The sequence below is a fragment of the Mirounga angustirostris genome, unplaced genomic scaffold (assembly GCF_029215605.1).
Source record: "Mirounga angustirostris isolate CCGP_5_RB_7025 unplaced genomic scaffold, mMirAng1.0.hap1 SCAF_11, whole genome shotgun sequence".
Lineage (NCBI taxonomy): Eukaryota > Metazoa > Chordata > Mammalia > Carnivora > Phocidae > Mirounga > Mirounga angustirostris.
The window spans coordinates 54,302,276-54,328,012 of NW_026991719.1; the positions used below are offsets into that span (position 1 = coordinate 54,302,276).

Here is a 25,737-nt window from a genome sequence, read left to right on the forward strand (position 1 = left end):
ACTGGCTCCTTTCTTTATGGTTTCCACTGATTCCTCTGAGTGCCCCACCTCAAACCTTCAGCACCTTTGTGGGGCTTTGCTAGAGTCAGAAAGAAATTTTGGCTTCTTAGTGCTATGAGTCCATCACAGCGTGACTCTCCTAAGGGGGAAGTCACTCAGAACAGTCCTTGGGAGAGACTTGGAGAAGGTGGCTTGCAGGAATAATTGGGAAATAATTGGGATGCAGGCTCGCATCTTCCCTCCTCCAATTAATAATGCTTCAGCCCTCACTAGGGATGGCCGTGACACCACAGGCAACCTTGACCTCAGTGAGGCAGCACTTAGGGGAGGCACTAAAAGCTTCTCCAGATTTTCTTGAAGCTGCCACACAGTTCAGCTAGTCCTTAATGGGGCCCAGGCTTGGGTTTTTCTTTCTATATACCTTGTCCTTTCCTTTTTGTTTTCTTTTCCTTTCACCTTTTCTCCTCCTCACCACATCCTTCCTTTCTCCTTCTCAGCCCCACCCCTTCCTCCTCCCTCTCCTCTCCTCCTTCTTTTCTTTTTCTTCTTTCTCTGTCTCTCTCATCTTTAATCTTGTCCAGAAGCATGTAAGTGTTTTGGTAAGGTCTACACTATAATCATCTTGCTATGTAGCTTTTGAACTTTCAGAACATCTAATCAGAACAACACCGAGAAGGAGAGCACAGTGCTCACACACAGATGTGTGTCTCAGCTGTAGATTATTATATTTCAGTTTTCAAATTTGATCTTGGATATATAGGAAGGAGATATAAATAATTTGATTAAAGCTCTTTATTGTGGAACACCTGATAAATAAATAACATTAGGGCGCCTGGGTGGCTCAGTCGGTTAAGCGCTTGCCTTCGGCTCAGGTCATGATCCTGGAGTTCCTGGATCGAGTCCCGCATCGGGCTCCCTGCTCGCCGGGGAGTCTGCTTTGCCCTCCGACCCTATCCCCTCTCATGTGTTCTCTCTCATTCTCTCTCTCTCGAATAAATAAATAAAATCTTTAAAAAAAAAAAGAAAGTAAAATGACTATTAGTGAAGAACCAGTTGTGTGCCAGTAAGCTGGATTTCTGCCTGCAAGGGGTAAGGGTCAGTGGGGAGCCCTTGATATCGTAGTGTTTGCTAATTTCCATGCTGTAGATACTCCTTTCAGGACTGATTTAAGCTAACAATATTATAGCACTGAATGTGAAATTGGGAAGTGATGCTTAGAATCGGTTTTTATGAGTCACTACAAGCCAAGTCCAGCACAGCAGTGGACACAGCTCAAGGGAAGACAGCTTGAGAACATAAAACTTTGGTTTGACCAAATGTCAAATGACCTTGGCAGAAGTTAGCTGGCCATTCCTTATGGTGTTTTCCTTGGTGAGTTTGGAGCCTATACCTCTCCCAGATGGTCTTTCCAAATCCCATCTGAAGGACATCATCTGTTTGATGCTCCCCAAAGTACTTATCTGAGTGGCCTGAACCTCACTAATCTCCAGAGTAGCAAAAACAGCAAGGGGCTTTGTAAACTGTCAAATGTTATCCCAGTGTCGAGCATTTGTCCTGTTATTAATCATGTATCAGCTGTAAAAATCCATAAGCCATATTTTGGCTATTGTGGACATTGCTGGTGTATATATAGTATACATTATATATATATATATATATATATATATATATATATATATATATATATATATATATATATATATGGAATATTACTCAGCCGTCAAAAAGAATGGAATCTTGTCATTTGCAATGATGTGGGTGGAACTAGAGGGTATTATGCTAAGCAAAATAAGTCAGTCAGAGAAAGACAAATATCATATGATTTCACTCATGTGGAATTTAAGAAGCAAAACAGATGAATATAGGAGAAGGGAGGGAAAAATAAAGCAAGATGAAATCAGAGAGGGAGACAAACCATAAGAGACTCTTAACTCTAGGAAACAAACTGAGGGTTGCTGAGGGGAGGTGGGTGAGGGCATTAAGGAGGGCACTTGATGGATCACTAAATTCTACCTCTGAAACTAATCATACACTATATGTTAATTAATTGATTTTAAATTTAAAAAAAAAGAATAACGTTGGACCCTTATCTTAAAAAAAATCCATAAGCTATTAAGTCACTTGCAAGTTTCCTCCCCTAGCTGCACATTAGAAGCAGTGGGGGGACATCTTAAAAAATCACAGTGCCCACCCTTACCCCCCAATCAATTGAATTAGAACTACTGGGAGTGAAACCAGGCATCAGTACTTTGTAAAATCTCTACAGATGTTTCTGACTTGTACCCATGGTTGAGAATTACTACCCTGTACAACCTGGTTTTGCCACCCAGTCAACTTCCCCTACCACATCCCCTCCCTTAACATATGCCAGCCCCACTGGCCACCTTGCTATTGCAAGAACACACCAAATTCATTTATTACATTTGAATTTGCTATTCCTTCTGCTGAGAATGTTCCTCCTCTGGCTCTTTGCATGTCTGGCTCCTATCATTCAGCTGTCAGCTCAAATGCCACATCCTCATAGAATCTTTCCCCACTCTACCTCAATTTATTTCCCCATTCTATCACAGTACCCCTTCCTTCATTGTATGTATCACCATCTGAAAATATTTATTATTCACCACTTATTTATTACTTGTCAGTTTTCACCAAAAGATCACCCAAGTTGCAGTCAAGGCCTTTGACTTATTATGCACTGTTGTTTCCCTGGTTGCCTAGAATAGTGCCTGGAACATAGTAAGTGTACACTCAAAGATTATTTAATCATTAGAGGATAGTTATTAAACACCTTCTATGGATGAACTCAATGGATAAATTAAAAAACTTCTTTATGTTAAAATTTAAGCTGCATAGCATGGCATTCAGGGCTATTCATGAGCCAGCCACTATCTAACTTGTCAGCTTTACCTTCTACTTCCTGTCCTCTTGAAGCAGGGGGGCCATGTGAATGGCAGTAGCTAGGGAAGATGGTTTGAAACTGAACACTGAAGAGTTCATTTTAGCAGAGAAGTGTGTGTGTGTGGGGGGGGGGGGTTGTTAAGACAGGGAGAAGATGGAATGTTTGTGACCAGCACAGGGACCAATGAAGAGAGCAGCATGGCCAGAAGATGGTTGCTGATGGAGGGAAATAGAAGACAAGATAAGTTCAGTAACATTACCTGTAAGTCTTCTAATGTTCTTCCTTTTACAGATCACTTGCACATGTATTCTGTACCATTTGCTTTGTATAACTTCATGAAGTAGACGATGCCATTATGGTTATCCTCATTTTTTAGGTGAGAAATCAAGGCTCAGACTTAATGAGGGCAATTGGAGCTGGGCTTTGACACCTGCTGTCTTTTTTTTTTTTTTAAGATTTTATTTATTTATTTATTTATTTATTTATTTATTTATTTATTTATTTTTTGAGTGAGAGAGAGCAGAGGGAGGAGCAGAGGGAGAGGGACAGCAGACTCCGTGCTCAGTGTGGAGCCCTACACAGGGCTCGATCCCAGGACCCTGAGATCATGACCTGAGCTGAAATCAAGAGTGGGACGCTCAACCAACTAAGCCACCCAGGTGCCCTGACACCTGCTCTTCTGATTGTCAGTCCAGTGGTCTTTACATTTTCATTTTGTGGAGCTTAGGTCAGATTGTGGAAGGTACTGAAAGCAAAGAAGATGGATCTGGGCTTGATCCCTGTCCCCTCTCACTAGAGTTAACCATTAGGTCAAAAGAAATAAGAATTATTTTCATTATTTATAAACACTCTTAAAAAGCCTCCCAGTAAAGCATTAGCTGAGAGCCCACCCGTGGTACTGGATTAACTGATACCTGTGTTTCTGGGTGGGTAGGACAGGTGGGGAAATGGTCACATCCATGGAATCAAAGGGACTCTGCTACCTTTTAAGCCCTTTTCACAGAAGAACTTCCTTTTGCCAGGGTATAGACTGTGTGCCTGGTGTTGTCTAGCCTGTTCCATAGGCCCAAAAGCAGTATCTTGAGGAAAAATTTACTAGGAATCAACAATGCTTGGAATTGCATTTCAAAGAAGAGGACTCCTTGGACAATTAGGCCAGAGGTTCTAGGTTGTCTTGGCTCCAGAAAAAGTTACATCCGTAGGATGCATGACCCTAAACAGGCCTTGGACTTGTTCCAGTCCATGTAGGACACTCGGGGAGAGGCGCTTAGCTCCTTTTTTCTATAGAGTAGTGTTGTTTTTCAGGGGAAGCCCTTAGAGACCTCCTTGAATCACACTCAGGAGAACTCTGAGACACCCATCAGAAATTCCAGTGTGAGTAAAAGACTTCTGAATCCACCTTCCTTAGGTTACTACTATTTTCTTAGTGCCTACCACACTCCCTTCTAAATTAAGGGAACCAAGGTCAAGAGAGAAGTAGTGATAACACACCAGGTCACATAGTGATTCAGTGAAACAGAAGGGCTAATCCTCAGGTCTTCCTCTTTCCTCCTCTGTACTCTTTTACTGTTCTGCCCTGCCTCTGTCTTTGAAGCATAGTGTCAGGACCCATTTGAGAAGAGATAACACATTGATAAGGGCAAACATCAACATCGCAGGTCATACAGACCTGGTTTCTGATCCTGCTTCTGCCACTTACTAACTGGTGACTGTAGGTGAGTCATTCAGCATCTCTGAGACTTAGTTTCCTCAATTCTAAAATAGGAATAGTAGCTACCTGGAAGAGTTTTGACAAGAATTAAATGAAGTAACATCTTTGAAGGCCGTTTGAATAGTACCCAATCAAAGCACAGTGGGATCCCCCCTTTCCTTTTATTGCTCTTGCCCAAGAAGTCAAGTTTTACTCATCCTTCACACTTTGAATAGGCAGTATAGGTAGTTGTAGCATTCGGGTCACGTAAGTCAGGATAGAAGCAAATAAGATATTTGTTCGGTTATAGTGGTTAAATAGAAAGCATATGCACCCTGGATTGAAACTGAGCTATATCCTTTGGTATCAGTAAGCACTCTGTATCTTGGGTTTCCTCATATATAAATTGAGGATAATTGTCTGTACCTTCCCTCCTTTGAAGAAAGGCTCAGCAGTATAATGAATATGAAAATTATTTTGAAATAATAAAGCAAATGTGCAGAGAACATAGTGGGCAAGAGACTTGAGTTTTAATCCCATCACTGTCACTGACCGATTATTTAATCTTAGTCTTGTCCATTCTGCTTTCTGGATCTCAGTTTCCTCATTTGTAAAATGAGAACGTTGGATTAGATAATCTCTGCAGAGGCCCTTGCCTTTCTGACATCCAAGGAGTTTATTATTTAAATAAATAATATAGATAAGATCTGTATAATGCTTTATGCTTTTTATGTTACTTTCACATGTATTGTCTCATATGAGAATACCACTAAACTGCTGGATTATGAATAATAAGGCCTGGATTCTTGTCCCTGTTTTGACATTGACTCATGCTGTATAGCCTTAAGCAAGGTTCCCCCCTGCCCCCATTCTCTGAGTCTCAATTTCTTAATCCATAAAATAGGAGAGATGGGGTTTGGGTTAAATCAGTAGGTCTTAGCTTTTCCACAAAGCCCTGGGGACTCCTACAGAGTTTCTCTAAGGCATACCACAATGCTAAGGCTGCAGAGAAGGGGAGAAAGGGAGAGGTGTGGCCGGACGAGTTCTAAGTTTCCTATGCCTACTTCAGGCAGATTAGGTTTAATTTCATCTGTTTTCTATATATGGGGTCTCTATGTAATATTTCACTTATAAAAAAAGTTTCACTGCAAAAAAAAACACAAAACTTGAATAAATGTGCTCTAAAGCCTTAGGTATTAAAGGTGGGATTCAATAAAATATGTTGTTTGGTAACTTCATTTTTGTCGTTGTTTTAACAAGACAGAATATTGTGGACACCTTTCCGAGTTAAAAAGAAATGACTGTACAGCATTCTACTGCATAAAAATGGAATAATTTAACCGTCCCCTTAATGTTGGACATTTACATTTTTCCAATATTCCCTATTAACATAGTGCTATATTGAACTTTTTTGTACTTAAGTAATTGTTTTCTTATAAAAAGATTCCAAGAAATGGAACTTCTGGTTAAAGGTTCTGTGTATTTAATTTTTTTGGATATGTTGCAAAATTGCTCTCTAAAAGTTTATACTCCTATGAGTAATACCTCTTTGCCAATATTTGGTATTTAATCTTTGCCAATCTGACTTATGAAAAAGACATCTTATTTAATTTGTATTTCTATGATTTCTAGTGAAATTGAAGTTCAACAATTTTAATATATTTATTGTTCATTTATATTTCTTCTTTTAATTTATTTTTCATGTCTGTTGTCCATTTTTCTATTGCACAGATCATCTTTATATATCAAGGAAATTGACCACCGCTTTTACATGCTTGATGTCAACGTATTTTCCTTAGTTTGTGGTTGTCTTTAAGTTTTATAAGAAAGTTTAAATGTTTTCTGGTCAAGTCTCAATGTTCACTTATGTTTCTGTATTGCCATTCTTTAAAAAGCCTTTTTCTACCTTTAAAAATAATTTAAAAACCCTGTATTTCCTAACAGTACTTTAATGCTTTCCTTTTGTTTTTTTTTTTTTTCCATTGACATCTTTAATTCATATGGAGTTTATTTTGGTTTCAACTAGTAATTTAAGTTTTTTCACTTTCCCAAATGATTTACCAGTTGTTCTGACACCATTTAATGAATAAGTCATCCTTTCTTCACTGATTTAGAATAACATAGTATATATATGGAGTCTGTTTCTGTCTTTTTTGGTCTCTTGCACTGATCAAATCTATACTGGAGCCATTATCAAACTGCTGTAATTATTATGGCATTATAATACTTTAAATGTTTGATAGGAAATTTTTTCAAAAATATCTTGGCAATATCACACATTTTACTCCTTCAGGTAAACTTTGAGGTTGTTTGGTCAAGATTTGTTTGGGTTGTTTTAAATTTGTAGATTTCACTGGGGAGAAGGGAACCAACATCTTTACAATATTATATCTTCCCATCCAGGAATACTGTACATCTTTCCATTTAATTCAGGTCTTCTCTTACATTCTTCAGTATTTTTTTTTTGTTCATATAAGTCTTGCATTCACACTCTAGTTATAAAGTATGAGAAGTCCTATGTTCTTCAGTCTTTTCTATAGCTTCATGAACATGATGATTCAGTCCTCTCATTTGCATGATATGCTACTGCAGGTGGTGGGTAACTCTCCTGCCTTACCTGATCTGCTTTAAGTAGGACTTTTCAGAATGAACATATTGAAGGAAGCCTAGTCAAACATTGGCCTCAACTCATACTGCGTGGCAGCACCAATGGGGATGACAAAAAAAAAAAACAAAAAACAAAAACAAATGGGAAGTCTTCCCATGAAATGGGAAGTCTGTGGAGAAAATATCTGAAGTTAGTCTCATGACCTCTGTTCCTGCTAGAGTTTTGGATCATACTTAAGCTTTCTGAGGGAAGAATAGGACCATGAAGAAACATGAAGAACGCCATCAGGCAGTCAAGGATTTCAGAGCCAGCTGGCATACAGAGGACCTCATGCTATCCCATTATGTGACCATTCATGGTAGTCAGGGGTTTGCAGCTGTTCTAATAGGAGATTTATCAAGCATTAAATGTGCAACCTGTTTGCAATTCTAGAGTGTAGACTTACCTCCTTCAACGTTAAAGGGGATTTTTGTATTTTGCCAAAATTTTCACAATGACATTTTTTGTGAGACTGATTATAGGTTGTTGATATAAGCTTGCTATTGAAGGTCAGCAGTGTCAAAGAGCTAGGTATAATATTTGCAGAATCTGAGGAGGGAGAGATGGAGAGGAGTTTGTGTTGTCTGTGTTAATTATTCAGTCACCTAGGCTACTGCATGGTAACAGAGGACTTTCTAAGACTACCTTGGAGCAGGCAGGCCCAGATCTTATACTTACACTTATATACGTACCTTATACACTTATACTTCTTCCAGCTGAACACTGAGAAGGCATTCACAGGGCCATATACTTGCTAGACAATGAACAAAGATCCTCAACACCCACAGAGTTCTCTGTCTTGAGGCTACACTCACCCACACTACATCTCCATTGGATGCAGGTGCCAGATTTTTCTCTAGCTCTATCACCAACTTCCTATGGCTTGGGACATGTCATTTCAATACTTCGTGTCCATTTTCATAAATGAAGAGTCAGGCATCACATTGGGGCATTTTGTTATAAGGCTTTTAATGTCGCTTACAGTCCAAAGATGATGTAGTTCTAATTAGACCCAATGGGTCAGAGCTCCAAGGAGACAAATACTGAGTTTCCTGGAAGGAATAGCCTTATAACAGAGTCCAGAAATGGAATGGGCTGCAATTCACAAAAGGTGTGGCAACCCTTTACAGGGATGTTACAGAGGGGATTCAAGCCTTGTACAGAGGAGTGGGTGTATTGTGACCAAATACTGTTTAAAATTCTTTCCAATCTGTGAGATTCATAGCCTTATGGACTGTGATTTGTAGCACACTGACAGTGTGATGACGGGCAGGTCAGTTTTCATCTTAGTGAGCATCATTTTCTTCAGTTATATAATGGGGTATACAATAATCCCTATTATACTACTCTGTACAAGATTGATATTAACTTTTGTAAGCTAATCAAATGGGAGACATTTTTAATCTTATGTTATTGTATTTTATATTATGTTTTCATTTATTACTATATATTATATGTTTTATAGTTATTATATAAAGATAAGTATGTATAATATATATTATTATGTATTATATTTTATGTTTTTATTTTTTTAAGATTTTATTTATTTATTTGAGAAAGAGAATGAGAGAGAGAGAGCATGAGAGGGAAGAGGGTCAGAGGGAGAAGCAGACTCCCTGCTGAGCAGGGAGCCCAATGCGGGACTCGATCCCAGGACTCCAGGATCATGACCTGAGCTGAAGGCAGTCGCTTAACCAACTGAGCCACCCAGGCGCCCCTATGTATTATATTTTAATCCATTGTTATAATTAAGAATGCTGATAACTTCAACCATACTGGAGAAGTAGAATAAATAGAGAAGTAATAGCAACCCAGTGATTGTACATTGGCTCTGCCATCATTTGGGGAAGTTGGTAATTCAGGAGGGAGAAGTGGATTGGAAACAACCTTGAGAGGGTAGTCCATCCCCTGTTTTTGTTCCTAATCCAAACTGTGCAGATGAGTCACCGTTCCATTTTTAGGAGATTCCTTCCATATCCATCTTTGGGACCCCCGACCACTTCTGTCACTATTAAGTGTCATTTAAAACTTTAACGTCACTATTCTGCTTCAAAGAAACATACATGTCATATGTATGCATTTATATGACTTAATATGTTATATACTTTATGTGCTCACACATACATGTATATACAAAGATAATTCAGGAACCCTATTGTGGGTGTACACCCACACACAGGTGCATTCACACATACATGAGTACACATATGTGAATAAGCATGTTATTTATACATATGTTGCATATGGCTTGCAATAACACTGCCTCTCCAATACTGTTAAGTGCCTTGGTTTTTTGAAGGACTTTAGAAAACAAAGAGAAAAGACTGAATAACTGCAGATATAAGAGGCAATGTTACAGTAAGTTGCTATCCTAAAAGGAGAGAGTTGAGGGACAAGAGACCATTATTTTGGTAATGTCTTGCTTATTGATAATACTTGTGACCTTTATATGAGAGACTCCACAAATATATTATGGATAAAATCCAGATATCCTTTAAGACTCTTTGAGCTGGATATGGAATTGTTGAATTGTATTGTACAGCTGAAACTAATATAGCACTGTATGTTAACTACACTGGAATTAAAATAAAGTAATAAAATAAAGATTCTTTGAGCTGGAAAAGATTTTAGTGATTTTTCCAGTTCAAGCATTACATATTATCAATGGAGCCCAGAGAGGATAAAGGACTTGTCCAAGGTCATATAGTGAGTTAGTAATAAGACTGAATAAGGATTCAAGTCTTGTGACTTCCAGCCTAGTGCTCTCTCTGTTATCTGGGACTTAAATATTTTTCTTCAGCAGAGATTTTCCTCTGTATCCTCAACAGCTAGTACAAAATCCTGCCCATAATAAATGCTCAGTAAGTTAAATAAATGCACAATGGTATTGGTTGCAGTGGGCTTTGCACTTATTCCTGGGTTAATTGTAAAGGTTATCTGTGTTTTAGGCCATGTTGTTTTAGGCCAAGAGACACTCTGGGACCAAGTATGAACTATAGCTAGAGAGATGGTCCAAATTGAAAAACATGTTTTCATTTCCACTGTAACCTTCCTCATTCAGAGGATGGTTTACTTTTAGCAGTGGAATCTAGAACTCCTCTGGGAGCCCTAATCCAGTGGCTCTGCAACCATTCCTTTGCAAACTTGGGTTCAGGAGCTAGTATTTTCCTGTGGAAGAAGAGATTCTTCAAAGAAGTATTCATAATGACCCTATTTTACTAATTAACGTGAAAACTCGTTCTGAGGGTTGCAGCAGCACAAAAACTGCGGGGATGTCCCTGTTCCAGAACACCCATGGCACTGGACGTGAACCCACTGGAATTGGATACAGGGCCTCCCTTCTAGGAGTTGATACTCAAAGACTGAATGGCACTCATAACGCCGTCCTTTCCGTGCATATAACAATCCTCAGTTTGCAGCAGGACAAGGCTGGTAGTGGGGCGCCTGGGTGGCTCAGTTGGGTTAAGTGTCCAACTCTTGATCTCAGCGTCATGAGTTTGAGCCCCACATCGGGCTCTATGCTGGGCGTGGAGCCTATTTAAAAAAAAAAAAAATGGCTGTTAGTAAATTATGTGTTCTGTTTATACAAATAAAATCCTGTGGTATGGTAGAAAGAGTACTGGCTTAGAGGCCTTAGTTTTCTCATCTGTTAAGTAAAAGTAATGGTAGTATCTACCTCAAAACGCGGCTGAGGTTATTCATTTAAATGGCATATGTAAACTTGCCAACACAGGCTTGGTTCGTAGTAGGTACCTATTAAAGAGTAAGATTCTTCCTTCGTGGGCCTCCAATTGAGTGTTCTTCAGGCAAGTCACCTTCCCAGAACTCATCCTTGGAATGAAAGGATTGTACTGGGGTGGTTTTTAACAGTCCCTTCGAGCCCAGCATTTTGGAATCTTTTGACAAATGGAAGGTAATAAGAGAGGAAAGGGGTGGGGAAGGAGGAAGGGAGGGAGGGGCGGGAGGGAGGAAGAGAGGGAAGGAGGAAAGAAGAAAAACAAAGGTCTTGCTGACCTGGCTACTACTGAATCTCCTACATAAAAAAAACCTACTATAATACATGTGTTTTCTGTGCCTGATCTATACATTTTAGGTTGAACAGGGAGAGAAGAGACAAGCTATAGCTGAATTTATGTGTTTTTCTCCCTGCTATCAAATAGCAATTGCTTTTCAATTTTTCTTCCTTTTCCCTACCACAAACATGCCTCCTCTGCCAAAAGAAGCCTCCCTAAAATCCCAGTCTCTCCCATAAACTAAAGCGCAGCAGTAAATAAGAGGGACTTGGATAAAGAAAGGGGTGGAGTGAGGGGATGCACGAGCTCAGGCTGTCACAGGGCTCCAAGCATGAGAAGTTCTGCATGTTTCAGAGCAGCAGGGTATGTATCTCTGTCTATTTCTGCTGGTGACTCTGTGTGCCTGTGGATCTCCCTGTTCCACTTGTGTATTCATTCAATGTTTATTGAGGGCCTACTGTATGCCAGGCCTATGTTAGGAGTGAGGAGGCAAAATATTGAGTAAAATATGTGCTGTTGAGTGGCCCTCCATGTCTTTCTTTGAACAGCTGTGATCCTGAGGCTCTCTGGGTCTGTGCATGTGTGTGAGCATGTTTCTGTGTATCTGTGACAACTCCCAATGAGCAGGACAGCAAGTGTTTTTCTTCTGCTGGCTTCAAAGGACTTCCTCTCACCTGTTGTGATTCACTTCACAAAGAGTGAGCTTTATCTCTGATTTTTATAACCTGCAGGATTGGGGATATGATCACTATCAATTTAAAGACAATTAGAAATCTCATGGAGTTCCCTTTTATAGAAGTTTTACCTGTATTATTATTATGAAATAAAGCACTGTATTAGCTTGAGTATGATCCTTTGAATGACTACAGGGGTCAGGATGTAGAAGCATTGCCTAAGTCCAAGTCTCTGCCGTGTCATGCTAAAGGAGTGGTAATTTCTGCCATTGATCACTTTCCCATGGACGTTCTTAGCTTTTTTTTTTTTAAGATTTTTTTTTTTTTTTTTGTCACAGAGAGAGGGAGAGAGGGAGGGAGAGAGCACAAGCAGGGGGAGAGGCAGGCAGACGGAGAAGCGGGCTCCCTCCCCGCTGAGCAGGGAGCCCGATGCAGGGCTCGATCCCAGGACTCTGGGAACATGACCCGAGCCGAAGGCAGACACTTAACTGACTGAGCCTCCCAGGTGTCCCATTCTTAGCTTTTAGTAAAGGTAGAACATCTTTATTTTTATAAACCAGTGAGTAGTCCTTGTCATAAAGGAAGTATCAGCAGGACCTCAGTTGTTCATCCCTACAAAAACACCTATGAAAACCAACAATACAGCATCGAATTAAACCAGGCTGTGTGATTCTGTGTGATCAAATTGTTTAGGGCCATTCTCTGTCCACTTCTCTCATCCAGCAAGATACATCCTTATGCCCTTTCTGCCTAGAAATACTAAAGGAGAGAGACTCTGGAAATGCATTAATGGGGCATCTACTGTTCTGTTTGTTCTCCCAGGGAAACAGAAGTACCTGTGTGCCAGCAGAAATGATTGCACCATCGATAAATTCCGAAGGAAAAATTGTCCATCTTGTCGCCTCCGGAAATGCTATGAAGCAGGGATGACTCTGGGAGGTATGATACTTCTCTTCCTTTTTCTTTTTCTTCCTCTCCCTCCCTCATTCTCTCATTCTCTCTTTAAACCAGATTTTCCTCTTGGGTGCTTCTGAGGTGGCCAGCTCTACTCTAGATACAAACTGACTCCTTCATCCACAACATGGCCATCAGCCAGCTGGTGCCTTTCTTTATTCTTAACCATGTCACACCCCAGTCTGGCGCTCAGCATAGGAACAGGAGGTGTGAAGCAGGGATCAGGACCCACCGGGGGTCAGTGAGCGTGGAGGTGATTATGAAGGATTCCCCAGGGGACACAGCGATACTGGCCCTATGTTGTTGCATGATGAGCAGGATGAGAGAACTGCAGAATCCAGAATAATCACAGGTGCAGAATGACCCAGGCACAGGCTGGCCCTGAACACCCAGGAATATCCTCAGTTAACTACCCCTATATTGTAGGGCTGGCCACCTGGAATGAAAAGCCGCTTCTCTTTGGAGCCTGTGACTAAGGTTGCCAAGCAGAACCAGTTTCCTATCCCGTATCTCCCAGGGTTGAGCAGGCCTTTTAATCATTTCCCATTATTTGCAAATCTATTGATAACTTCCAAAAGCATTTTCTCGTAGCACAGTAGCTTGACAGAAGGAAGATAGAGTTTTTTCAAGTGCAGCCGCTCATAAGGCTCTCTGTCCCCTAGTCTGTGTCTACTGTGAGCGCTGTCACCATTCCAGAAAGGCTTGGCTTACACTTCTATTTTTCCCCTCCAAATTCCTCATTTCTTCATGTTTACAACTGCTCAGTGGCAAGGGGTACTCCCCGCTGCCTGCTGCTTCGAGAAAGAAGCACCTTTCATGAAAAAAAGCAAGCTCATTAGTCTACTTGGATTTGGAAATGGAACTTGAAGAAAAGCAAGCTCTTTTCCGAACGCCTGATACTATAGCCTCCTACCTGATTATTCATTATCAGCCTGGAAAACCCAAGTTCTTAGAATCCTGCCATTTTCCCTCCCCCTCTCAAGGCTCATTTAGAGCCCTTGTCCATCTCTGGCTCTCTGCAAGGTGCTCAATACCTTGTCTGCCTATGTACACGGTTATAGAGACCAACTTGTTTTCTCTGTGTGGGTCTTCACGTTGGTAACTGTATCCCCGCCCCCCCTCCGCTTACAGGGCAACAATAGTCTTTAAACAGACCAAAGTACTACAAATGAATTGACTCAGGGTCAATTTGAGACAGTTGCAACAGAACCATCTCAAGTAGTGTCTAGTACTCCCAGACATCGCAGGCAGATGCTCTGAGTTTTCCAGGTAGCCGCATTAAATGAGACTCAAATACCGGAGAAAGACCAACCTTGTTCTTATTTGCTTGGTATACTCCAGAGAAATCCTACAATTGTGGTCTACAGTGGGGAGGAAGAAGCAGGACTGGGGTGGAGAAGTGTGGAAGGAAAGCCAGGAAAGGTGACAAAGGGAGTGATAAAAGGAAATTTTCTTCATATGAATGTTGCAGCCCTATGGTGAGAGTTCTGATACACTCAGCTCTCAATTTTTTAGCCCTCTGTGAATGGTGTGTAAGAGATGGAGGCTCCCAGGTAGAGAACCCCTTGGTTTTTCATCTGCTGCTATGAATTGTAAGCTTGCTTTGACACAGGTGAAATTTAATGGTAACAAAAGTTCTCCTAAAGTTTGGGTCCAGATCTTAAAATTAGTTTCATGTTTCAGCCAACATCTTCCATTATAAAACAGTCCGTGACATGATTATAGTGAACCTCTTTTGAAAAGGAGTAATTTCACTACTCCCTATATCAGTGAGGCATAAATCTGTGAATTAATTTCATGGAGAGAGCAGTACACTAAGTTTTCAAATTGATTTATTGGATAGAGTGCTCACATTTGAAATGGGCTTGGTCCCAACACAAGGAAAAGAAGGTAAGAAGTGCTGTGAATGGCTTTCGTTGCAGATCTTTTCCTGTGATAGTTATTGAGTGTCAACTGTATACAAAGGCACCATACTAGGCAATGGAGCTCAGGCTGGCAAACTTGAAGAAAGGTCTACAAGATACAAGGATTCTTGATATTGTGTATGTGGTCTTGCCTTTGGAGTCAGGCAGACCTAAGCTAAAGGCCCAGCTCCGTTATTTACTGTGCCCCTCTAAGCCTCAATTTCTTCATCTGTAATCTAGTGGTATCACTCTGTGATGTGAACGTGATGAACGTGAACATCCTTGGTAATTGACAATGTGCTTAGACCAATGTGAGGGCTTACTATGACAGTGAGGTCACTAGTAATTTAGATGGTGAGCACTTCCCAGTTGGCTTTTACCCTGAGTCACTTGGCATGCCCTATAATATGTAACAATTCCAACAGGCAGAGAGAATATCAGCAGAAATCACGCTTGATCCCCTCAAACGAAAAGTACCATCAAAATCCTGTTTGGAAGCCGATTCGTCGTTAAGGGAGTCCTATATTATGTTCAAGTACCACGTCAGTAACATCCCAAGTGTTTACCCATTAAAACACCATTGTTTGAAAAACAAACCTTTCCATCTTCATAAACTTACCTTCACATTCCCTGATTCTCTGCTGCAAACCCTTCTCAAGTGTGTGGTTAACTTGCAAATTCAGTGTACACTACACCTCTACTCAAAAAATGGGAAAAAGAAAGAAAACATAAATGTAGAGTGGTCCTTCCAAATACTTGAGCAATAGACTTCCCTTTTCATAAGATTTGGGTTTAGCATAGACATTCTGATCACACTGAAGGAGAATTCATACAATTTTGTTTTATTCTTCCCATCGCTCAACTCAAAATGGTATAATATATTCTAAAATGGCAATGAGGAATGTGGCCTTGAGCAAGTCCCTTCTCCCCTCTGAGGCTCAGTTTTCCCATCATAAAACTGGGATAATGAGATTGACCAAGGACCTTTCTGGCACAATCATTTTGTGATTCTGGGTCTAAGGTCACAGAAAAAGCCTATCAGTCTTTTTTTTGGATTACATCTCCACTGCTCTCAGAAGTATAGGCTGTCTAGAGGTGAGTGTTTTGACTTGCCTGATCATTTTAGCTGCCTCAGGTTGCACCTGTGTAAGATATATTACGTTTCTCAAAGTAGACTGGATGTATAGATTATTGAGGGAGTGGAGGGCAGAAGGGTTATCACCTTGGATCTTAAAGAAGCTGGCACTCTGTAGCTGATGCTTGCTTAGTGTTGAGGCCTCAAGGCTTTCTCTGTAGTGTTCCATCTACTCTTTGGTGATGGGATCTCCTTAACTCAGAGATATTTAAAACACATAGCCTTTTCCTTTCTCCTTCTAGGCTTATCTACATGTTCATTGCTTCTTTTCTTAGCAGCTCTTGGTGTTTCTTGGTGTTTTCCAAGGGTGGTTGGGTTCTCTGGGTGGGTCCTTTAAAGACTACCTTCAGGCTATTAACCTCCCATTCACAACAAGGATGGGCCTTTCTTTGTACCTCGTTCATTTCTGGCTGCTTTTGAAAAGCTACACATTGCTAATTGCTTCAAGAATCTATTTAAGATTTTATTTATTTATTTGACAGAGAGAGAGACAGCGAGAGAGGGAACACAAGCAGGGGGAGTGGGAGAGGGAGAAGCAGGCTTCCCGCAGAGCAGGGAGCCCGATGCGGGGCTCGATCCCAGGACCCTGGGATCATGACCTGAGCCGAAGGCAGATGCCTAACGACTGAGCCACCCAGGCGCCCCTGCTTCAAGAATCTAAACCTCTTGCCTACTTTTAATGTAAAGGAAATACTTAGAAATATAACTGTCCAGAAAAAGACCTTCCCCCTAGTGAATTAACTGTGGCTTTTTCACAGCCCATAATTAGAATAAGTGCACAGCCCTCTCTCACTTTTCTCAGTACTTCCCAAGGATATACTTCCAGTTTCCAAGATGTAATGAGAAAGAAAGAATTGCCCTGACCTGCCATCTTCTCTCCTAACCCTTTCCTCCTTCTTACTTTCCCTCCTACTCCTCCCCAAACATTTTTTTTTTTCATTTTGCAACTCTTGAGTTCTCTGCTTTTAATAAATGGCATTAGCCCCTGCTTTTATTCCTTCCTCTCCTGGACCCTGGAAGATGGTAGGCCTTTCAGGAATTTCATGTAGCAGCCAAACCCCAGAAGAGGAAACCTGGAACATGTGAGAATCTCAAGTGTTCAGCGTTTTCTTCAGAGGTTACTTTAGCACATTTGAGAAGTCTGTTTCCTACTAGAAGACTGAACTTTACATCTGAGACTCAAAACTGTTAACAGACCTGCAGGTTTTAATAGCCTCCAGGATTCTCTAGTTGGGAGGATGGCTCAGGGAGCCCATGGCCATGATCTGATGACACCCTTGTGGTGTCCAGTGTTGAAGACCGTCTTGAAGCCAGCTCTTTCATCATTCTCCGTGCTCGAGAGCAGCCCTGCATTGGTACTTCTGGATCACATGTCCACACATGTCCAGATGCAAGAGAGTGATTCCAACAATGAAACACTATTCACAGCATGGTTCTTCAGGAGGCAAATGTCACAGCATTTATCCATCCATCTATTTATCTGTTCATCCTTTCAGCCAGCCAACTAGCTAGTCCTTTTGTTTTTCCACCCGTTCACTCATCTATTTATCCATTTGGCAAATATTTATTTATTGAGTGCAAACGATGTGCCAGACCCTATGGTAAGCATGTTGGGGGAGCAGAGATGATTAAGATAAAATCCCTGACCCCAAAGAGTTAAATAGGCGACAGACAGTGATAATGAATACATCTTAACCTTAAAGGATGAAGAGGAAATGACTGGGAAGAAGTTGAATGAGATAGAAGGGACGGGGCATTCAAGGCAAAGGGCACAGTTTGAATAAAGGCTCAGAGACATAAGAAAAAATGCACTGAGGGTTTGAGGAATAGCAAGTCGTTTAATATGCCCAGATCTGGGGAAATGGGGGAGGTAAGGTAAAACCACACTGAAAATGGACTTAGTTATTATGCTAAATGGTTTGGATTGCAGGCAGCTGAAGATCTGTGACATGGGATAGACATTCACATATCATTTTGTCTGTTTCTACATTTGGTTTTTTAAGACAATTACTGGCAGCATGAGTGTGGTATAGGTGAGGACCTAAACTTTAGAAAAATACATAGTAGGCCAGGGAGAGAGAGAGAGAAGAAAAAAAAAGGTCTAGCACCAAATTTTGCTTCACACCTAGGATTGCAGACTTGGTTCCTCCATTTGGGTTGATATGTGCAAGTACTGACCACGTACATAAGTTCTTCCCATATACAGACTCCTTGCCTTGGTCTAGGCTAGTGTTTCCTGGCATGGGTTCTGAGAAAACTGGTTCCATGGCATGGAACTGGCCTCTGTATCACCTTTGAATCAACTCTTGAAATCTGTTCTCCATGGCCTAGATCGCCGTACTCCAGTTGATTGCATACATATTTGGTGACACATTGGAGGGAAAAAGGTATACTTCTCTCTAATTACAGTTCTCAAGCAAACTTGTATGTGGAGAAACCAGAGACTGTGTCTCATAATTCCCTCAAACCAAATTATCTGGGACAGCACATACATGTTGTAGTCTGTCTTTGAGTCTTTGCTTTTAGAGAACTACGGCTAGAAGTAAATAATTTTTTCAAGTCATCAAAATTGATGATACCCCATATCTGGTACTTGAAGGAGTATCTTACTTATAACATTTCCACTTAAAATCCTTGAGTTTTTAAAGTGTAATAGGAGCAGAAAGATTTTATTGTTGTTTACTTTTGCTGTAAGTGCTCTAAAATCCCTCAGTTGCTCTTGAGAGAGTAAAATGATGTCATAGGCAATATTTTTCGAAGGCAGTAGGCAGAAAGCTAAGAGTACACAGAACACAATAGGTCATATATACAAAGGCAAGTATTTTCTAAATATAACAATTCAGAAACAAATTATTTGAAATAACAAAGCTGTTTGTTTGAAAACATTTAACTTTTGATTTAAAAAGATAGCCACCTGCTTTTACAAATTGTAGGATGTAGTCCTTAAGATTACAAAAGCATTTAAAATATTTTCTTATTGAACTGAACTAATACATAGACATTTTACCTGAGCAAGATGCTTTTTTAGAGAATTTTGCCCATCCTTTGGGATCATGTTTGTATGAAGTAGAACTAAGGGGAAAAGTACATGGCCACCCAGAAATCAGTAGAGCCTCCAGATTGTCTTTTATTGATAATATTTCCATGACAACAGGTATCTAGGAAGTAAACAGAATAGCATCACTACCCTGGGTCACCTTTTCTAAAATCAAGTTCTACTTTCCTCAGTCTAGTAAATCCTGGCTACACTTTTTAGATCTCTTAAGCCAGGCACAGAAATGGGTTTCTTTCCCCTGCTTAATACTCCGAACTCCTTAATACACAGAACCAGTGGTTCTGTGGCTGAAGTGAAAACTGATTGTTGAGGGACATTTCAGCCTTCTAGCAGTCAGCAATTTAAAAATGTAAGCACAAATCCTGAAGAAATCACCTGCAGAAAACTTGGACTCGCATTTAGAATTAAGAAGAAAATCTGGATCTTGACCAAGATAAAAAGGTCACCAGCCCCGGCCTGCACAGGGTGGTGTGTCATGTTGGCCACAGTGAAACTGGAAGAGACTGAGGACTCTCCCCAGGGTGGAAAATGAGGCATAGAAGCTTTGATTAGTGAGCTGTTAGGCACAGAGACATTAATTTCGAAGCATTCCCATCTCCAGGCTGAATAATAATGCTTTTAATATTATGGGAGTTTGGCTGCTGCAAGAAATTCAGAAGACCAAATAGGGAGGCTTTTTTGGTCCCTGAGTAACTGTAATGAGACTGTTAAATTCTGCCTCCTTCTTTTCCTCCAGATCCTCCACTCCCACTAATTATTGCCCACGGTGTACAAAGAGGCACACACAAGCATATATATAAGCTCCTTAGTATATTTGTCAATGAGGCAGAAAAGAAAGGGGGGAGAAAACAAATCTAAGTAAAGAATTCCCATTTTTTCCACTTTGCCTGACTTAACAGGTAGGTAGGAAAAGAGAAAAGAACCCCAGTCCAAAAGGGCAGCCACCCCGTTTCCCCAAATTTTGCATGCTGCTTCTTAAATCCGAGGACCTGTCTCAGGCATCTGATTATGGGAACTGCTAGGTGCAAGCCCATCTTTAAGTTGATACGTTCAACATCCCTATTTTCATATTAGAAAAATTCCGCGTTGGCAGTTGCAAGCATCTCAGAACAACCAGACGCTGAAGAAAGGCTGACCTGCTTCATTCAGAATGAGGGTTCTAGAGGGTTCTAACTGATAACTTGGAAACACCTGGAATCTGAAGTTTAGGGCCTCAAGCCCTTGCTCCTCAATACAGACTCCATCCAGCATTGGGACTGGGGTTACTCTTTTGGTTAATGACTCCCCAAAACGGGACTGATCGTTTCCCTACCTCACAGGGCTGTTGTGAGGACTAGCTCTAGAAGTAGCATCAATTATCATTCATGTAGTAATATCACGATTGTTGATTTCTGTAATATGACTTGGCATTAGCAGAGTGCTTTTTGATTATTCTTGATCATATGTGATAGCACTCAGGTGGATGGATGCAGTGAAGCTCTGGCTTGGTTGTTCGCTTTCCACAGCATGCTGCCAGGAAGAAGTTTTGCTGCCGGGGACTCGAGGTGCTACCTAGAACAAGAAGCCACCGTGCCTATCTGAGGCTCCTGTGGCCATTTCTACTTGGTCATTATTCAGCTCGTGAATTTCCCCTTACCTCAATTCTGCTGGACCACTGCCAAGGACTTAAGATTTTTAACCTCAGGCCCCATCACTGAGCTGAAGGCACCTAAGTTTAGTAAACAAGGACCAAATTTCTGCTTCTCCTGGAGGAGCCCTAAGAAGCCAGCTGGCCCCTCTCTCCAAACAGATCAGGGGACTAGAGTCAGTTATTTTCTCCTTATTCCCAAAGTCAAGGTGATTCTGTTTTCAGAAACACATAGTTTTAACCCTTTCATACAGAGGGAGGAAGGCAAAAATCTAAAAACCAGTGCCGACTTCTTATTTCCTGTTGATGAAGGAGGAAAGTGGATCCAACTCTACCCCTTACTTCTAGCCTTAGTGCCCCCACAATACTCCAGTACTCATTCACATCATCCACTTGCCTCTCCGTCACGTGTGAGGTCTTGTTCTTTTCTCAAGCTAGCCTCAAACTTTGCATTATTCTAAGAGGAGAGGCACTTAGAGTTCGTAATATCTTGCTATTCTCTGTCTCTGCCCCAGAAGCTCCATATTGAAAGCAGTTTCCTTCTGGTGGATGTGGAGTCTGTGAGACTAGGGACAGACAGATATGAGAGAGCACTCTTTCTGCCTTGCCTGGGGCCTGCATTTTCCACCCTCTTTGTTCTCCAGTCTCCACCTACACACACACACACACACACACCCCCTCTGTCTCTCTCTCTCTCAATCCATCCCTCTCCCCTCTCCCTCCCCCCTCTTCTCTCCCTCCCTCCTCTCTCTCAATCCCTCCTTCTCCCCTTGCCCTCTCCCTCCCCACCTCCTATCTCCCTCCGCCCCCCCCTTCTCCTTCCCCTGACTCAGCAACATTCTGGAGAAAAGCCAAGGAAGGACTTTAGGAGGGAGGGGAGTTTCCCGCTCCTTGGGACAGAATTTTAATCTCCAGGCCAAGGAGAGGTTCCCTAATGTGGATTGAAAGGCTAATGTAGTTTATTTTTTAACTGCTTTCTATTTGTTTGAACGTTGCATATTTCTGCTAGTGAATTTTCCTTAATAAAGCCATTAATATATCAGTGGTATTTTCTTATTTACAACAGACTGACAGAATTAATGCTGTTAACTTTGGGCCTTTTTTGCTTTTTCTTTTTCTTTTTCTTTTTTTTTTTTTTTTCCCTCTCTCGTTTGCTTTCCAGGTCATGCTGACCTGTTCGGCTTGGGCTGTTTCACATTTGTTTTTAATGTCAGTTTAAATGTAATTGTAAAAGCATGTATGCTCTAAATTCATGTAGTTACTTTTTCCAGTGGAAAAGCCTGGTATGTGAAAGCATTTTCAGGCTCTGCAATTTCACATGAACAGATTTTTGGTAATGACTCTGTGCCCCTCACCCAGGATGGCATCTGGACAGTGACCCCCTTTCTTCTGGCTGACTAGTCAGAGAGAGACTTGGAAATAGTTTCTGCCAGATCCTGTGCTTTGGCAAGGCTGTGCAGCATTGCATATCATTCTATTATTAATTACATTTACTCCTCCATGAACTAAAAACCATTAGACTAAATAGTCCAACATAAACCTTGAAAGATAAAATTTGATATTCCTTTTGCAGACTATTTCTATGACTCAGAATTGGGACTGGGAGGAGAATGGTGGCACGGGGGAGAGGACCAAGGAGGCTTCTTGCCTGAGAAAATTTGGCCTACGCTTATTAGTGTACACTTATATTTGGATGCACCCCTTACTAATCTTTCATTCCATGCTTGCCAAGGACTGGCTTTGTTCCCTGCCTCTTGTCCTGTCCTGCTTCTTCCCCACTCATCTCCAACTGACCCTCCTCCCCGTTAACATGCTATTCAACCTGATGAAATGGAAAGAGTACCACCCAAGAAGTCAGGATACCTGAGTCTGTTTTGTGATCTGTTACTATCTAGCTGTGTGACTGGGGGCAAAACAGCTCTGGCCTTCATTCTACTCATCTTTTAAACAGGGATTGGTTTGAACAGGAGAGGAAGGGGTAGACAAGATCTGGGGCCTTCAAACATCCTCTTGGCAATGTGACCTTTTCTTCAAACAAAATCTGATGAAGAGTCCCAAATGTAGATACGGAATAAAGCACTGCTGTTCTAGTTTGAAAGAAGGAGCCACATCCTCAGGCCCACTTTGCCTCCTCTCAGAGGCCCTTAATGGAACTTGTAGACCTCTTGAGGCTCTACTGTCGTAGTAGGTTTGATGTCTGGGGCTCTTATAACTCTGATTCTCTCTCCTAATTGATTTCAGTCCCCTTGGAAACTCGGTATGGTTCATCAGGTAGCTTATTCAGAAAGAAGCTTACCTGCTTAAGATAAAGGGGATGAAGCAGAGCAGTGTGGGGCCCAGCAGCCAGCAAAAGTAAAAGGCAGAATTTATTGGCTCACGGAATTTACTCTGTTCTAAGCACCTTTGTCTTAGCATGCTTTCTCTTGGGGAAAATTACAACAATGCTGTGAGACGATCCTATTATTATCTTAGGATTCTGAAACCTGTCAGTTTGGCCCTCAACCTTTGGCTTGAGACCAGATGCCCAAGGTGGAAGGCTATGCTTCCTATAGGTTGCCACCCTAGGCAGTTCTTCAGAATGTTTTCTAACTGAAGATCCATTATTGGAAAACGTCATAGCCTGCCCAACGGCATACACTTTTACCAGATTCAGAGCACTTTCACTGAGATCATTTCATTTCCTCCTAATAATAGTTCTATGCAGTAGTCAGGTCAGATTGGAGCCAATATATAGATGAGAAAATGGAGGTGCAGGAGACGTCAAGGGATATGTTCAAGGTCACATATCCCGTAAGACTCTGAATTCACCACCACAGTAATAAAAAGTCCTTTATTGCAAATAACATTTTAGAACTTTGATGTCATCATTGCATTGTGCCTCCTTAAGTTTAGTGTATTTTTTTTTTCATCATGCTTCAGTCTTGGAGAGTCCTTCTGGTGGTGTAGAATCGTCCCTCCACTCACAGGTGCCACCACAGTAACTACATATTCCTCATTAAAAACTTTATTATTTAGGTATTAATAATATCTCCCACTTTACAGATGAGGAAATTGAGGTACAGAGAGGCTAGGTCTTGTCCAAAGTCACACAGCTAGTAAGCGTCGAGCCAGGCTTACGACAGATGGTCTGGATCCAAATGCTCTGCTCTTAACTATTGCCTTTTATACATATATGAGAAAACCAAGTGCAAAAGGAGGAAAAGGATGTGCTCAAGGTCATATAGTGAGCTCCCCTGAATCGGAATCCAGTGTTCATCTGATCTTCTAAGCCTAAAGTTGTACAGGGAGATCCTCAGACTGCAGCCCCAGTGGATGAAAAGATGGCTGGCGTGATGGAAGCCAGAGGCCACACACTGGCTTTCCCCAGGCCGATATTCACTTACAAAATTCTGTTTGCCCAGCGCAGTCTTTGTTTAGAAAATTGACATAGACCGCCCCTAGGCAGGGCATCAATTACTTTCACTTTCCCCAGCCTACCCTATTTTTGTGCACTAGGCTCTTTTACTCATTTACATATCTGCCTGACTAGTGAAGATATTTGAGTTCATGACCCCTTTATTTAAGCACCATAAGATAGAAGCAGCTACACACCCACACATACTCAAATACACGCATATGAGTATGGCCTAGTCTGGCTTTCACAAAGAATTTGCAGCCCTGCACTGAACATGTCTTCATGTTGCCTTAGCATTTAGAATTACACTTAAGATCTGACTTCAGTCTTACAAGCAGTTATGTGCAGAAGAAACTCCGTTGCTGTTTTTCATTTTATAATGTGTTACTCTTCCCTTCTCTGCTATATCTGGTTCTTTTAATCCTGCTGTGTTCCTTCTTCCCCGTGCCTGAGTTAGGTCGCCCGCAGACCATTCACTCCCAGCTCTTTAGAAATGAACGGAGAGTAAAGGAGTCATTTCGGAGGGCTCATTATGGGCCAGGCATTCTCTCTCATTCAGTTCTCATAAGTGTCCTAAGAACTAGGTGGTGGTACCCCCATTTTACAAATGAGGAAACTGAATCTCAGAAAAGCTGAGAGAGCAAGGAGTTCGAACTTACAAAGCTAGTAATTGCCAGAGCTGGGATTTGAACTCAAGATCGTCTGACTCTGAAGCCTATTATCTTGCCCTATACCACACTTCTGTAAGGAAAGTGTATTAGTTTTTTATTGCTGCATAACAAATGACCACAAACTTAGCAGCTTCAAACAGTACCTATTTATCAGTTCACAGTTCTATAAGTCAAAAGTCTGACACAGCCTGACAGGCTGTTCTCAGCTCAGAGTTTCACAAGTATGAAATCAAGGTGTTGGCCAGCCTGCATTTTAATCTGGAGCTCAGGGTTCTCATCCAAGTTCATGTGATTATGACAGGATTCAGTTCCTTGCATTTGTAGGATTAAGGTTCCCATTTCCTTTCTGGCTGCCGTCCAGAGGCTGCTCTCAGCTCCTAGAGGCTGTTCTCGTTTCTTGGCGTATTGATCCCTCCACCTTCAAAGCCAGCAACAGAGAATCTTCCTTATGTTGAATTCCCTGGACTCCACAGATGTCTTTCCAGAAAGAGCTTTGTCCCTTTTAAGGCTTCATCTGATTAGGCCAGGCCTGTCGAGGATAACCAGCCTTAAAATTCAGTTGAATTATGACCTTAATTACATCTATCCAGCCCTTCCACAACCACAGGTAGATTAGTGTTTGACTAAATAACTGGAAGAAGATTGTGAGCAACCAGGGATTAGGACGCTTGGGTGCCATCTCAGAAGTCCACCTACAACAGAAAGTGATTCTTTTGTGCTCCAAAGTTTATGGAGAAGAGAAATATCCTTGACCTTAGGGAGAGTGATCCAAGTTTTCTAAAACTTGTGGAACTTCACCTCACCTGCCTCTTCCCTACCCAGGGATGAGAAGGCCTCTATCTTGAGGCGGCAAGGAATGAGGCTGGAACAGTACCTAAAGGTCACAGTGGCTACAGAAGCTACATATAAATCGCATCTACCTCTCCTTGGGGATGGGCCATGGAAACTGAATTGAAAAATCTGTCTCTGGTGCTATAGAGAGCCCTCACAGGGGTCTAATGCCACCAGGCTGAAAAGTGAGTTCTCCAAAGGATCCAGGCAGCAGGATCCAGACATCATGTCAGGTGCTCCAAT

The 25,737-nt window shown here is 41.4% G+C and overlaps 1 protein-coding gene across 1 annotated transcript in view; it reads left to right on the forward strand.

Annotated features, from left to right (window-relative positions):
* Positions 1–25,737, forward strand: part of AR (androgen receptor) — a 184,605-nt gene that overhangs the window by 135,884 nt on the left and 22,984 nt on the right. The window contains exon 3 of the mRNA XM_064574170.1: positions 12,746–12,862. Within this exon, the coding sequence (XP_064430240.1) occupies positions 12,746–12,862 (117 nt within the window). The remainder of the gene's footprint in view (positions 1–12,745; positions 12,863–25,737) is intronic.